Raw genomic sequence first — 13,747 nt, 5'->3', positions numbered from 1 at the left:
GGTGGTCAAACTAGAGTTTTAATTTGCAAAATTCATTCATTATGATGTATGAGATTTTTAAAATCTCTTCGTAATTTTTTCTAAACTCATTTGTTCTTTTATGAGAAATGGTTGTGGAAATATTTTCATGCATTTTGCATTGTATATGCTTTAGTTACATGAGTTATTCCATGATTAATTGTTTTGCATAAGGTTATGTTTTTCCAAGCATGTGTTCTTGAAAGATTGTTTATTGTTATTGATTCATATGTGACTTCTTCATTTGTTGTAAATTATTGCATGGTTCATTCATATATGCATCAGTTGTTGGTTTAAATATTGTTTCTAATTATCCATGCTTATTTATATCTTTTGTTGTGTAAAGATGATTTGTTAATGAGTTATTTCTTTATAGTATTAATAATGATGAAAATCTATGATTGTTCTACATTAATGTCTTTTGTGATAGATATATATGTGCATGATTTTCATAAAATAACTTATCATTGTTTGCATCTCTTTTAATATTATTTTATTATGGTCGAGTTTGTCAATGACTATCATGTTTGTAGTTAATGACAATTCAAAATCAATTATTACTTTAAATGATTTTGAAAATTGTTAAATTGACTTATTAAATATTTTATACGTATCCTATGTTTGTGTGCTTGGCCATCCTTTCTCCATAATATATATAAAAGTGTAGTTATTTCTTGCTAGATTGATCTTGTTTTGCTCTCTTTACAGGTTCTCCAAATATTGGCGGTATGGATGATTCTAAAGACATTTTGAGAATATCAGGAATTGATGATATTGAAAATCCTTTATGTAATTGAGAATATCATTGAGCACCCCTTGAAGTGGCACCAAATGGAAGAACTTGATGAAGTCTACGAAGACATTTTGTGGAATGGGTTTCTTCTTTTGTAATTTCAAACTTACATATATATATATATATATATATATATATATATATGGGAGTCAAGTCAAAGCTAGTTTGACTTGCTCCCAACGGCTAGCTCTCTCATTATTCAATGAGAGAGGACTTCCCTTCCCCATTTCACTTCTCTTCTTCTTTCCTCTACTTTTTCTATAAATATGGGTGGGGTGCATCTTTGTAAGGCGAGAGAGTGATGGGTAGTTCTACAAATTTTTGAGCGTTCATGAGTGTATTTTATAGTGAGGTTTTTATGTATTTTATTGTTCATTATGAATGAAATCATTTATTCACAAAACTTGTATTAGTTTGTATCTTGTTAGTATTCAAATGTATTTTGATTTGGCATTTGGATTACAATTTGGAATGTCTTGGGTTCCATGCCATTTCGTGACACTTCCCTCTCCTCGTTTTTGTTTCTTGTTAGACAAACTTTTGGTGATTATACCGTAAGTTTGAGGGGAGTGTTAACTTATGAATATAATATATATATATATATATGTAAAGAGATATATTTTATTTTTCTGCTTTTGGTTGTAGACTGAAATACCCATCAAGGATATTTCAGTCATTTCACATATGTAATAGGTGTCAGCCCTCTAGGGGCTGACTGGTCTTTTATATTCTTGTCCTTTTATTTTGTCTTTTTCTTGTTGTCATTTTGTAACACACCTGTTGGGCCAGTACCAATGGCTATAATTATAGCCGTTGGGCTGGATTCAACAGCTATTTGGAACAGCCCATGTTAGCCAATTTAAAGGGGGTCTCCCCCTCTTTGTTATATATATTTTTCTAAGCATATTGCTGAACTAAGTCACACGGACTCGGCTAGGGAGGCGCCGCACCCGAGTCGACACGCCCCAACACGGGTGCGGACACGGATGTGGCTTAGGACACGGCCCGGACTCGGTCAACGATGAGTCAGACTCAGTCAACGAATCGAGGCCGAGTCCATCCTCGTTTTGGACTCGGTCAATGTTGACCGAGTCTATATTCGTTTATTTTAGGGTGAAAAACTAAAAAAATTGTTTTTTTTATATTTTTTAAATATATATATATATATTATATATATATATATATATATATATATATATATATATATATATATATATATATATATATATATATATATATATAAAGAGACTGCTGTGCACAGTCACAGTGACTGTGCTGTGCACAGACTGTGCTGTATGCACAGTCACACACACTTTTTTTTAAATAAATAATATATATATATAGCCAAGTCCCCGTGTCCAAAATTTTTAAAATTGCGCCGCACCCGTGTCGCACCCACACCCATGTGACATAGTTGCTGAAATACATTGAGATTGTTTTTAAGTGTATTTGCTCTCTTGTAACAGTGAATGTATGTTTGGCTATTGACCCATAAGTGGTATTTTGTGTATACACTCTTTGAGTGTTTGTAACAGCCCATAAGTAGCTTTTATTGTAAAAGATTTTGTATTTAGTGACAAAAGGTCATGTGGATGGTAGCAAATTCATGACCCTATGTGACGATTCTAAAAATGCCAATTGTTATGATAGAATCAACATCAAGCAACAAGGCTTCATGTGCAAATCCAGAAACAACAACAGCTCATTCTCTGCCTAGAAATGCAACTTGACTGAGAAATGGAGTTACGTGAAGGAGGAGAAACTCTCATCACCAGAAAAGAATGCTTGCAAGGTCAGGGGTGAATCTAAGAGGCACTCTCATCACAATAAAACAATGTTAGCAGGGTTCCAAACTCTTGTATAAAACTTCAGAATTTCTTTCTTGACATTTATATACATATGTATTTGAGTAATAGATACTTTTTTTCCCTTGTGCATTGTTATGAAACAGGGATATGCCTATCCCTTTGTTTATGCAATATCAATAAATGAGGGTATATCTTGTATGTAGATGCAGATAAAAAAATCATACGAATACGGACATAACTTGTTAGAATTGCAGGCCAATGATACATGGACCCCGCTTATTAAATGGTTGCAAGATATAAACATATGCATTATGAAAGCATAATACCATTTAGTTGGAAGCATGAATCAGCTCCCAAACTATGAGATCAAGATCCAAGAGCAGAAGTATGGTGCCAAGAATCTAGCCTATAGGCTCTAGAGTTGCTGCTGAGCATACTTCCACAATATGGTCACAAACTTTCGGAACATAACAATAACCAAAATGTTCCCCGGTGTTAGAATAGTTCCTGAACCCCGTATTAGGGGGGGTGGGGAGTAGGGAGGAATCTCACCAAGTAAAAAAGCTCTTCATTCAGGAACCACCATCACACAATTCACAGCAGTCCCATATGATACTCTAAAATTAGTCGCACTTATCCTTAATTTCCCAAAACAAAGACCTCAGAAAGCTTTCTAATAACATTTGCTGCCATCATCAAGTTGAACAAAATCAAACACCACTCAATTATACTAAAATGTGCAAACAATAGGTATACAATATTAAAGCCATTAGAATCTATGAGTGGTAATAGAGAAATATTGTGATCTTGAAGGAACATAAATTATTTTGCACTTCAGAAAAGCAGGATAAGTACCTGCATCAATTTACGACCCGTTTCTCCTTCAAACTTCTCTGGATATATAGCAGCATAAATCATCAGTAAGCGCAATTTGATTTCTGGAGCAGCATCCTGTACAGACATTGCAATCCATATGTGAAAACTATTAGCAGCTGAATTAAACCATAAAAGAAAATAAACACAAAGAGGAATTCCTAACTTCACAAATCTGAGTACAGGACCTGCTTCACTCTAAGAAATTGGATCACCTCCTTAGTCCCAGCCTGACCAAAGACAAGATCCTCCTCCAAGTGTCCAACTTCTTGAAGCCCAAATTCTCTGATCTTCTCATTAAGTTTTTGAGCAATCTGCAAACATGTATGTCCGTGCTTGACTTGACATATGAATGTTACATGTATGATTGTAGTATATTTGTCCTATTGTACATGCATGAATTGGGCAGAAACAATGAATTGAATTTCAGGCAGGTGCGTGTTTATATGTGTTGTTTTGTTAAATTTTTGAGATGTAATCTATAGTTAATTGTTTACTAATAACCCTTTTTTTCAGAATGATGTAACAAAAACCAGGAAGCAAATGATTCAATTTTATAAACTCATGAGGGAGAAGATGGCTTCGGCGTATGCCAAAAAAAAGGTTGAGGAGGAGGCGAAAAGCCAGAAATGACTACAGGAAAACAAAAACTGTCTAAAGGACAAACAAAAGGTGGAGGACAAGATATCGGATTTTTAAACTTTTTTTAATTTTTCCTAGGAGAAACAAAACATATGAAACCATGGTAAACTTAAAAAATCACAGAAAATTCTCATGAAAGGCTAGTTCTGCAGGAGTTCAAAACATGCAAACCATGCTATGAGCCCCTCATAAGCAAGATAAGGTGTACTACAGTATGATATGAGTCATCCAAAATTAAGGAATACAGACAATATTCACAACCATATGAAAAAATATATAGAATGAGTTCCATTTTTTCTATTTCATGTTTGATTTGTACACATCATGTGGATAGGCAGCATTCACCAAAGTAGGAAAATATAAAGTTACAAATCAGATGGTTGTCTTCAGGTGGCATGCCACTCCATACCACTTAGGACGTAGTGTACCTAACACATGGATAGATTCCCATGAATGTTATTTTAACTTATATAATATCATGTAATGAATACTTCAAATTGGAAGATATCATCACAAGTCAGTTTCCATATCTTCCAAGTTATATGTAGTTAAAGTCGGGCCTAGGTGCCTTAACTGCCATGCCAGCATCTTGTCCAAGATACCTACACACCTACTAAGGTAACTTTTTGTTTAAATTTTGACTGTTACAAAGAAGGGAGCATAAAATCTCTCTCTCTCTCTCTCTCTCTCTCTCTCTCTCTCTCTCTCTCTCTCTCTCTCTCTCTCTCTCTCTCTCTCTCTCTCTCTCTCTCTCTCTCCAGTGGGCCCTGCACCCTCTTCTTCTTAGGATAAGACAGTGACAGAGATAGACCAATATAAACATATATATTGGTGATAATATATTACCTATATTATATATCATTTTTGTTATAATATATGTGATAAACAGGTAATGTATTTCTGTGATAATTTGTAATATTTGTGATTTTTTTACCTTTTGGAGTCCCGACTAAGCCAACTAGTCCCCCCTAGGTGCTAACTAGGTCTTTTAGGGATCTCCTGCCTAGGCATCGACTAGCGCTTCACTACATAGTTCAAGTTCCAATACTTTTTGAGTAAATTGTTAACCAAATGCACATTTCTCCACTAGGGTTCAAGAAAGAGATTCATGATGGAGGAGGAATAGTAGATTAGTATGTCATTACCGAACCACAAGTGATCTCCTGTAATGCCCCAAAATCCCGAACTTATAACTTTTAGGAAAATTTTGAAAAAGTCGTGCAATCATTCCTTTCAGAGTTTTAAAATAGCAGTTCAGCGAAAAATAATATTTGAAATAACAAGCCGATGGACCTTGGGCGCATTACGACGAACCTTCCTTTACGCAATGAATTTGTATCTTCGTACAACCAATGAAACCATATAGATTCAAAACGAGGTTTTTAATAATTTAGAGTTCATGCAAAAGCGGAATTTCTTGAGGAAACCCTTATACAAAATTTACAAAAAAGACGTGTTCAGGAAGAAACCCTTATACAAAATTTACAAAAAAGACGTGTTCAGAAACAAAATATCAAAAAAACGGTGGGATCTTAATATCATCTTGCCATCGTGTCATCGTCTGTTGTTTCAACCTAATCATCACCTGTACCCATGAAACGGGTCAGATTGATGAAAATCTGGTAGGTGTATAGATATAATAATTTAGAATAAGACTAACACCTGCATTGTTCCTTTCGTGATATGCAAGTCAAAATAAGTAAAATGAACATGATAACCTTGTTTCGATATTAACTATCTTGAAGGTACGCACAACAGAGAACGTAAAAGCAACTAAGACTGGTCGGGGGTTTGTTATGTTATATATTTTGATACCCCAGACAACTAGCTGAGTCCGTTCCTAAGGGGATGGCCAGTGACCGAGTGTAATAATCGCAAATTTTATACAATTACCTAGAAACTTTGTGTATATACATATTTTATAATTAGCATGATTTGGGCCTAAGATCCGTTACCCGGATCCAAAAAGAAAAATATATATGGGTATTAAAGTATAATAGCAAATAAACTTGTCGAATCCATCATTGGACCCAAGTGGATCCAACCCATGGATCCACTATTATTCACGCGACCCGGATCCACGTTTTTAAATCCCCGGATCCAAATCGCTATCGGATCCAGCGTCGCGGGTCGCGGGTCGGACCCGGACCCGGACCCGGCCCACACCCTGCAAAAGGAAACAATTGGGGGTTAAAAAAAATAAAAAATAAAAATAAAGGGGCAACCCGATAGGGGTTGCCCGATAAAAATAGAAAGGGGAAAACCCCCTCCCCCGATATACCGAGTGTTAGGGTTCAGTTGAACCCTAACATGTCAAGAGATGGGGAGGTGGGGGAGCACACCGCAGCCGCCGGGAAGGTAGGGTTTCCTTCCTTTTCGGGAGGCCACCCTCCTACAAAGGGGGACCCCCGAACCCCTCTTTCTTCCTCTCTCACTATCCCATTTTCTCTCTCTCTCTCTCTCTTTATTTCTCTAACCTTCGGATCACCCTTCGAGCTTTGGCCTGCTGCTCGAAGCTTTGCCAGGAGACGCCGACCGACCTCCTCTCGTGGCTACCGCAACGCCTTCGCCGGAAAATGGTAGGTTACTGTTTTTTTTTCTTCTACGTAGGTAGTTCGTGTGCTCGGGGTGTGTGTGAGTGGGGGATCGAAAATCCCCAAATCACGAGGGGTGTTGTGACAGTTGGGGATTTCAGTAAATCCCACGCCGGAAACCCCAAATCTTTGATTTGGGGGTTTCCACTGCTATGGAAATATATATATATATATATATATATATATATATATATATATATATATATATATATATATATATATATATATATATATATATATATTAGGGGGACCAAGTATTAGATTCGAAAGCTTGAAAAGAAATGGGTTCCAGGCGGCTGCGACCTCATATTTTGGGGGTTCTTGCTGAACCCTAACCCGAAAATCTCAAATCCAATCGATTTTGGGGGGGGGGGGGGGGGTCGACTCTTGGTTGTACACGGTAATACATTTTAGGATTTCTTAGTTATATCAGTTACTATTTTAATGCATAAATTGTTAAGACGTGAAGGGGTTCATAAATAATAGAAATTCTGTTATAATAGTAATTTTTTTGTAGCAGGTTAGCCGATCCTTTGAGTCGGTTTTATTTAATATTACATAGCAATGTTTATCAAACTCCTGTGATGCTTAATGGAATTTGTTTAAATTAGTAACGTCTAACCTGTTATCAGATTAGCTTTCCGGTCATTTCTCTATTCATGTGTTGTTATTAACTGCTATTAAGTCTGAATACCTATGTTTTTAACTACCTGTTATCAGACTTTATTTCTATTCATTTTTATCAGAATTGAATTCCTCTGATTACATGTGTACATTTATGGTCTTACACATTTGTGTACCATTAAAGTATGTATACTTTAAGAATTTCCTGGTAATCATATAAATGGTCAGGGTCTGAACCCTTAGGGTGTTCGATAGACAATGGATTTGGGTTCTTCCTGAATAGTTGGTATTGGGAACTGTGATAAAATCGTGAGGAATGATTCATGTTTCATTCCTGTATATGCATGCTTCCTGATTATATTGATCAACCGGGGGAATGGAATAAATGTTCAACATTCATGATCTATGGTAGAAGTCACAATTATTATTTGAGATTGTTCAAAGTTGCAGCGGATCCACACAGCTTATGGTTTTGTGATGTTTACCAATATATTTGTGAATAGTTAGATAGTAAAACCAGATTCAAACAGATTGTGGTTATGCGATTATGTTGCATGGCTTTCAAAAAAAATAAAAAAACTGGTTTGTCGGTTTTCAGGGTTGAAACGGCTGATCAGAATTTGTAATATGTTTAAACAGTAAATTGCGAGTTTGCGTGATTGACATATTAAAACAGTAAATCAGAAATGTGTGTTTTTGTTAAAATAGCAAATCTCTAAGTGTATGATAGTCTAGAGATGTTATATTATTTTGACGGTTTTAATACTAGAGTAATACGTTATTTTGGGGATTGCTATTAAGTCTGGTTTTTCTATTATTTGGTTGGTTGTGATCAGATTTGAGTACTTGAGATCATGTATAAGCTTATACAATTGTATGCATGATGTGTGAAATTAAATATGTTGCAGTCTCATAAGCTTCTTTCTCATAGTTTAAAGTATGTTGGTTGTGATTGTTTGAGTGGAATTCATTGTTTTCTCAGATTAAATTGGATTCAATCATGTGCTTCTTAGTGATGTTTGAGATACATTCTCTTGTATGTCTTGTTTGGTTGATATTGCAATATGTTGTTAATATTGTCATTTAATATGCTATAGCATATAAAAGATAGTTAACTTAGTAGAATATTACATTGGGAAACCCAGCCTAATGGGCAATATGGGTTGAATACCCGATACAGGTACTAGAACTATTAGCTTGTAGGCTATGACAATGAAACTGATGAAAAAATTATTATTAATGATTGAGTGCCTAACAGGTTTAAAGACACTGGAGCATTTGTGCTTGACTGGTTTAAAGGCACCGGAGCACCTTGGGTGGGTTATGCAATCAATATGACAAAGAATTGGGATTGTTCTATACACCTTGGTAAAGTGACTAAGGTTGGGAATTCTACTGCTGTGGTAGTAGAAGGAAGTTGGGGAAATGCCCTGTACTTCGAGAAATAAATTAAATGAAAAGATTAACCCACTCAGTTCTTGGGCTTACCTTGGAGAGGGTAGGTGGTACAAAACTCTGGGAACATGTGTTTTGGTTTCGAGCGTAAAGCGACTCGTTGGTCTCAGTCCTCAGGGTTGGGGGACCCGGACTACCAATATATCCTAGGTGGTAGCTCTTTGTTCTTCTGCAGAAGTTAGGGATGCATCGTGTTTTGGTTTTGGCCTTTGGGAGGTTCTCTCGGTCACTGGCCGCTCCCTTGGGATTTCAGTCTCAGTTATAATGTTCGGGTTAATAAATTACCCTTTAATAATATACCTTCGAACGTTATTTTCTGAGATGGTTGCCTCGGCCCGTGTGTACCCGCAGGATAAGATAAAATAATCACTATTTAAAACAGTTAGGTATCACAGTGAGTATCTAGAGAGACATTTTTCAGCATATTTTATATTCGGAGCCTGTGATGAAACGAAATCTTGAACTGTGTAGAGCTGAGACAATTGAATTCATATTGTGGATGTTGCATGGATGTTATGCATGTTACTGTTATCGTTGTTGCAGCTTATGCTTTAATTGCTTAATACCTTGTTTAATTGTTGTAGCTGCATAAAATGCTTTACTTGCCCAATTATAACAGTTGCATAATCTACTTCTCTACTTAGATATATGTATGTTATTGTTGTTGCATAGACTTCTTTACGTGCTTATGTATAGGCTAAAAATTCAAACACGACACCCACATCACATACTCGACACATGATCTACTTGCAAGAAAATTACAGTTTTCCTACTTAGATGTGGTAGTCTAATTCCTATAATTTTTATCATTTTCAGGCACAGAGTAGTTCTATGAGCGACGCGGGATGGGGCGCTGACCAAGACTTGATCTACTTGTTCCCTGGCGGTCCTACTTTCTTTCAGATTGAAATTTTTGTCTTGAGACTCATAATGTGATAAACTCTGATGTTGGATTCTATTATTATTGAAATAAAAATAAATGGTGTGGTTTGCTTTTACCTTCCTGTATCGTTCTAAAATGCTTAACCCTGGAATTATTAGTTGTTTCCGCTTTATAAAAGAAAAAAAAATCCTCAAAAATCTGGGTTAAAATTTCGGGGCGTTACACCGAGAGAGAATTTCCCAGAGGCATTCGTGGCAAGGGATGCATCCAACTTTTGCAGAAGTCTATGGGATCTACCATCTAGGATAATTTTTTGTAGTCTTGTCCCCTAACTCTGATGACTGGGGACACCAAGTCAATGGCTACTCAAGGAACATAGTTAACAACCTGTCCATTGAAGCTTTTGTACCATCGCATCCTCTTGCTTGATGAAACCAAATATACGAATGGGTATGTCAAGTTCTATTTTAACTGACGACCCATTCAAGATGCTCCAGTCTTTCAAACCAACTCGAGCATCTTTCCTGTGAAGGCGATTATCACTATCTATATGATTTTCTTTTCATCATTGTGCATTTGCACGCTACGAGGTTACCATAAACCTCTCATACATACATACATACATATATATATATATATATATATATTTATATGTATATATAGTCATATTATGTAATGTAACTAAATAGGAACTAGGAATAGCAACTAGGATTAGTTCTTTTATTTTTTTGTTTGGATTTAAAGTAGTCAACATGAGTTGATTGGTCAGAATAGAGAGTCATTGGGGTCCCAACAGTTCTAAATAGAGTCGTTGGGACCCCAACGACTCTCTATGGATCCCCTCCTCTTGGTGTATAAATACGGGGCAAAGGCCACCTCAACGTATGATTCTAGCATGTGTTATGATCAATAAAATCGATATTTTTTCTTGTTCTTGTTCTTGTTCTTATACCCCTTTAGTGGGTGTTTGTGAGTGAACCCTTTTGTGCTTCATTGAGTATTCTTTTTGGTATTTTAGTAAAACTCTTTTGAGTGTTCATGGTTGGAGACTTAGTGAAGGAACTCATTTCCTTACAACTAGCCTTAATGTGTTTTATTATAGAACCTTTATGTAATGAACTTTGATGACATTAAGTAATGAACTTCCAAACTTTAGAATGTAAACTATAGACTTGTTGATGATACTCATACGACTCGTAATAGTAAATAATTTGTTTTGTTAGTTGTTATATGTCATTTAGCATGTTCTAGCAGTGCACATTTATGTTTAAGTTAATGTTTTTTTCTAAATTTTTTTGTGATTTCTAGAATATTTCTGATTTCTATTTTTTTTGTGATTTCTAGAAAGGGACTTGTTATATTAAGAGGTCCACCTATTTATATGAAAAAAGAAAAGAATTTTCATTAGGAAACCATTAGTATGGGACTAAATCAACTGCAACCATAAAAAACTATACAGATTGCTATTCTAACAAAAAAGAACATAAACAAATAAACTAGGTAACATAACAGAACAGAAGCGAAGCGAAGCATGTCTCCTCTAAGCTTCTTATATTCCATATAAAACATAAAAACCTGCTTTTGAAAGGATGACACAGGTAAAAGCAATATTACTGGGACTATGGCTTATGCAAAATAAGAAGAGAAGTGAAAATAATAAGAAAAGATTATAGTGAAAACAATAAAGAATATACACATTAACATAAAAATGAATAACAACAAGATCCACAACAATGATAATTACTGTCCATAAACAGGCACATATATTCACAGGATAATATCATAGTAGACACAGGAAAAATCTAGGGCAAAAGTAAAATCATCTATAGAAGTAATATATCTACATTTTGAGAAACTAACATCAACATGAAGAGTAAGCTTGTCCATCTGCTCACTGTACTGTGGCAAAGCTTGAACCATCTTCTGCAGATCTCTTGTTGACAAATCATTTCCATCTCTGCAAATAAATTTTGGAAGTCAATATGTTTCCTTAGAAACAACCGTGGGAACATGCAATTTCATAATACAAGCCAGAATTGAACATAGAAGTGGTGCTGAAAGACATGAAACATTCCAATATTCAGCTTCTACAGACCAGACCACAACCAAAAGACTAGAAATACAAGGACAATCATGCAATTGAACGAGGCACTCAAAAGATATCATATCAACAGGAAGACATCAAGATAAGTTCATGACACTAACGGTCAACAAGGTGCAATTACAAAACATGCTTGAAGGAAGCCAAGCAGTCTCTACCAAATTGAGCAAATCATGTGGCAAACTATGACCATAATGCAGGAAGGTTAATGGCCTTAGTAAATCTTAGAAGAAAATAGCAGCTGAACTCGCACAAAATAAATCATACTAATAACAGAAGTAAAAAACTGCAAAGAGAAATAAGATTCTGAAAGTGCTGGTAACCTGGTAATAGGTGTGAGCTTGCAAATTTTATATGCAATAACAGTTATATCATCTTTATTGCATGTACAAAATATCAAGTGACTACAATTATGAATTGTTTACTGATTTCATCATTTAAAAATACTGCATAACATGGAACGTCTAATAAATAAGGCAACATAACTACGAAAAGTAAATAGCCAATAAGAAAAGAAACATTCTGGGATGCCTCACTGACAGATGTTAGGCTTGTCAAGGTAGAATATGTTGGCCTAAATAGCAGTTAACAACTCTGCTTTTATAGAGTTGCAGATCATTTCAAAAAGTGAATGAGGAAAGGACTGATCCTTTCTTAGACAAATAAATATTGCTTTAGTGCTTCTCTTCAACCACCCAAGGAATCAGCCTTACCTTAGTGAAAGCATCATATTTTTTTATTTCACACTTTCCAATGACTAGAAGGGTGATCATGGACATGAAGAACCTATAAAATGCATCTCTATGGAAAATCATGAAATTTCTCAAGGAAAAATTAATAAATGATCATGAATCCTTGTTATCTGTGATGCTAACCTCCAGGATTGATGAACCTTTGCGTTAAACTTACCTGAAAAATTGGTTCATCAGAAGACCACAATAAAATCAGACCCATCGTACACTAGTCAAAGGAATAAAGTGCATATATTAACATCAAGGTTTCCAGGAAGGGAAATGGAAATGGAAACAGGAAACAGAACTTTTTTAGACTCATGTGAAATGGGAAACACATATATATAGGTAAATTAGGTATTAAATAAATATTTAAAAACAAATTCAAACAAATGAGTTAGAGCAAGTTGTAATGACAAATGTCATACCTTGAGAACATTCATCAGCAGTTCACAAAGAAACCAATGTAGGCCTACACTCAATCAATATGAACCATAGACACAAATATTATATCTCGGCAAGGCTATTTTACGCGATATTATAGGTTTGGTAATAGATCTTGGGAAAATCTGGGGGATTAAAAAATATAAAAAAAACAAAAATAAGTAAGAAAATATCATGTTTAGACAAAAAATACAGAAATAAGTAAAAAAATGTAAAGCAAAGAAGAAAAACATATTTAAAATGTAACAAAATAAATAAAAACAGTACAACTAATTGATAATATCGTGATATTATCAAAATGGCAATATTTTCAAAATATCGTGATATTTTACCTATATTAGAGTTTGCTGAATTTACAACAATAATATCACAATATTTTGAAAATATTGCCGATATTTGTGACTATGATATGAACTCATCCAAACATCTGAAGAGAAACAGGCCACATCCCTAGCTATCAGGGAATCAAAAAATGACATTAAGTAAAAGATGCAGGCTGCTTTGATGGCACACACCATCCTGGAAGACTTTACAAAGGGCTACATCTTCTTCCCTTAAATATAAGCTACCTTAACAGTCATTATACCACTCAATGGGAAAGTAAATGCACACCCAATTAAAAAATGACTTCCCAAATCAAGAATGACTACTCAAGTAACAAGTCACCACCAGGCATAACTAAAGAAACTCAACAATCCAAAGAGATTGTTCTCCCAGATCAGAATAATTCGTTATAAAAGACCAAATATGCTCAAGTTCTAGTCAAACAACAAGCTCTAAC

The 13,747-nt window shown here is 35.2% G+C and overlaps 1 protein-coding gene across 4 annotated transcripts in view; it reads right to left on the bottom strand.

Moving 5' to 3' along the window:
- LOC149836364 (SNARE-interacting protein KEULE-like) overlaps nucleotides 1–13,747 on the bottom strand; it is a 104,634-nt gene that overhangs the window by 9,744 nt on the left and 81,143 nt on the right. For all 4 annotated transcript variants that reach the window (XM_090009160.1, XM_090009164.1, XM_090009162.1 and 1 more), the window contains exons 13-15: nucleotides 11,551–11,647; nucleotides 3,681–3,806; nucleotides 3,475–3,570 (exon numbers count right to left, since the gene is read on the bottom strand). In XM_090009160.1, coding sequence (XP_089865286.1) covers nucleotides 3,475–3,570; nucleotides 3,681–3,806; nucleotides 11,551–11,647 — 319 coding nt within the window. The remainder of the gene's footprint in view (nucleotides 1–3,474; nucleotides 3,571–3,680; nucleotides 3,807–11,550; nucleotides 11,648–13,747) is intronic.

Source organism: Nuphar pumila, chromosome 6, assembly GCF_984573655.1.
Source record: "Nuphar pumila chromosome 6, dmNupPumi1.hap1.1, whole genome shotgun sequence".
Classification (NCBI taxonomy): domain Eukaryota; kingdom Viridiplantae; phylum Streptophyta; class Magnoliopsida; order Nymphaeales; family Nymphaeaceae; genus Nuphar; species Nuphar pumila.
The sequence above is the reverse complement of the archived record's forward strand: the minus strand, read 5'-3'. Positions and strand labels throughout refer to the sequence as shown.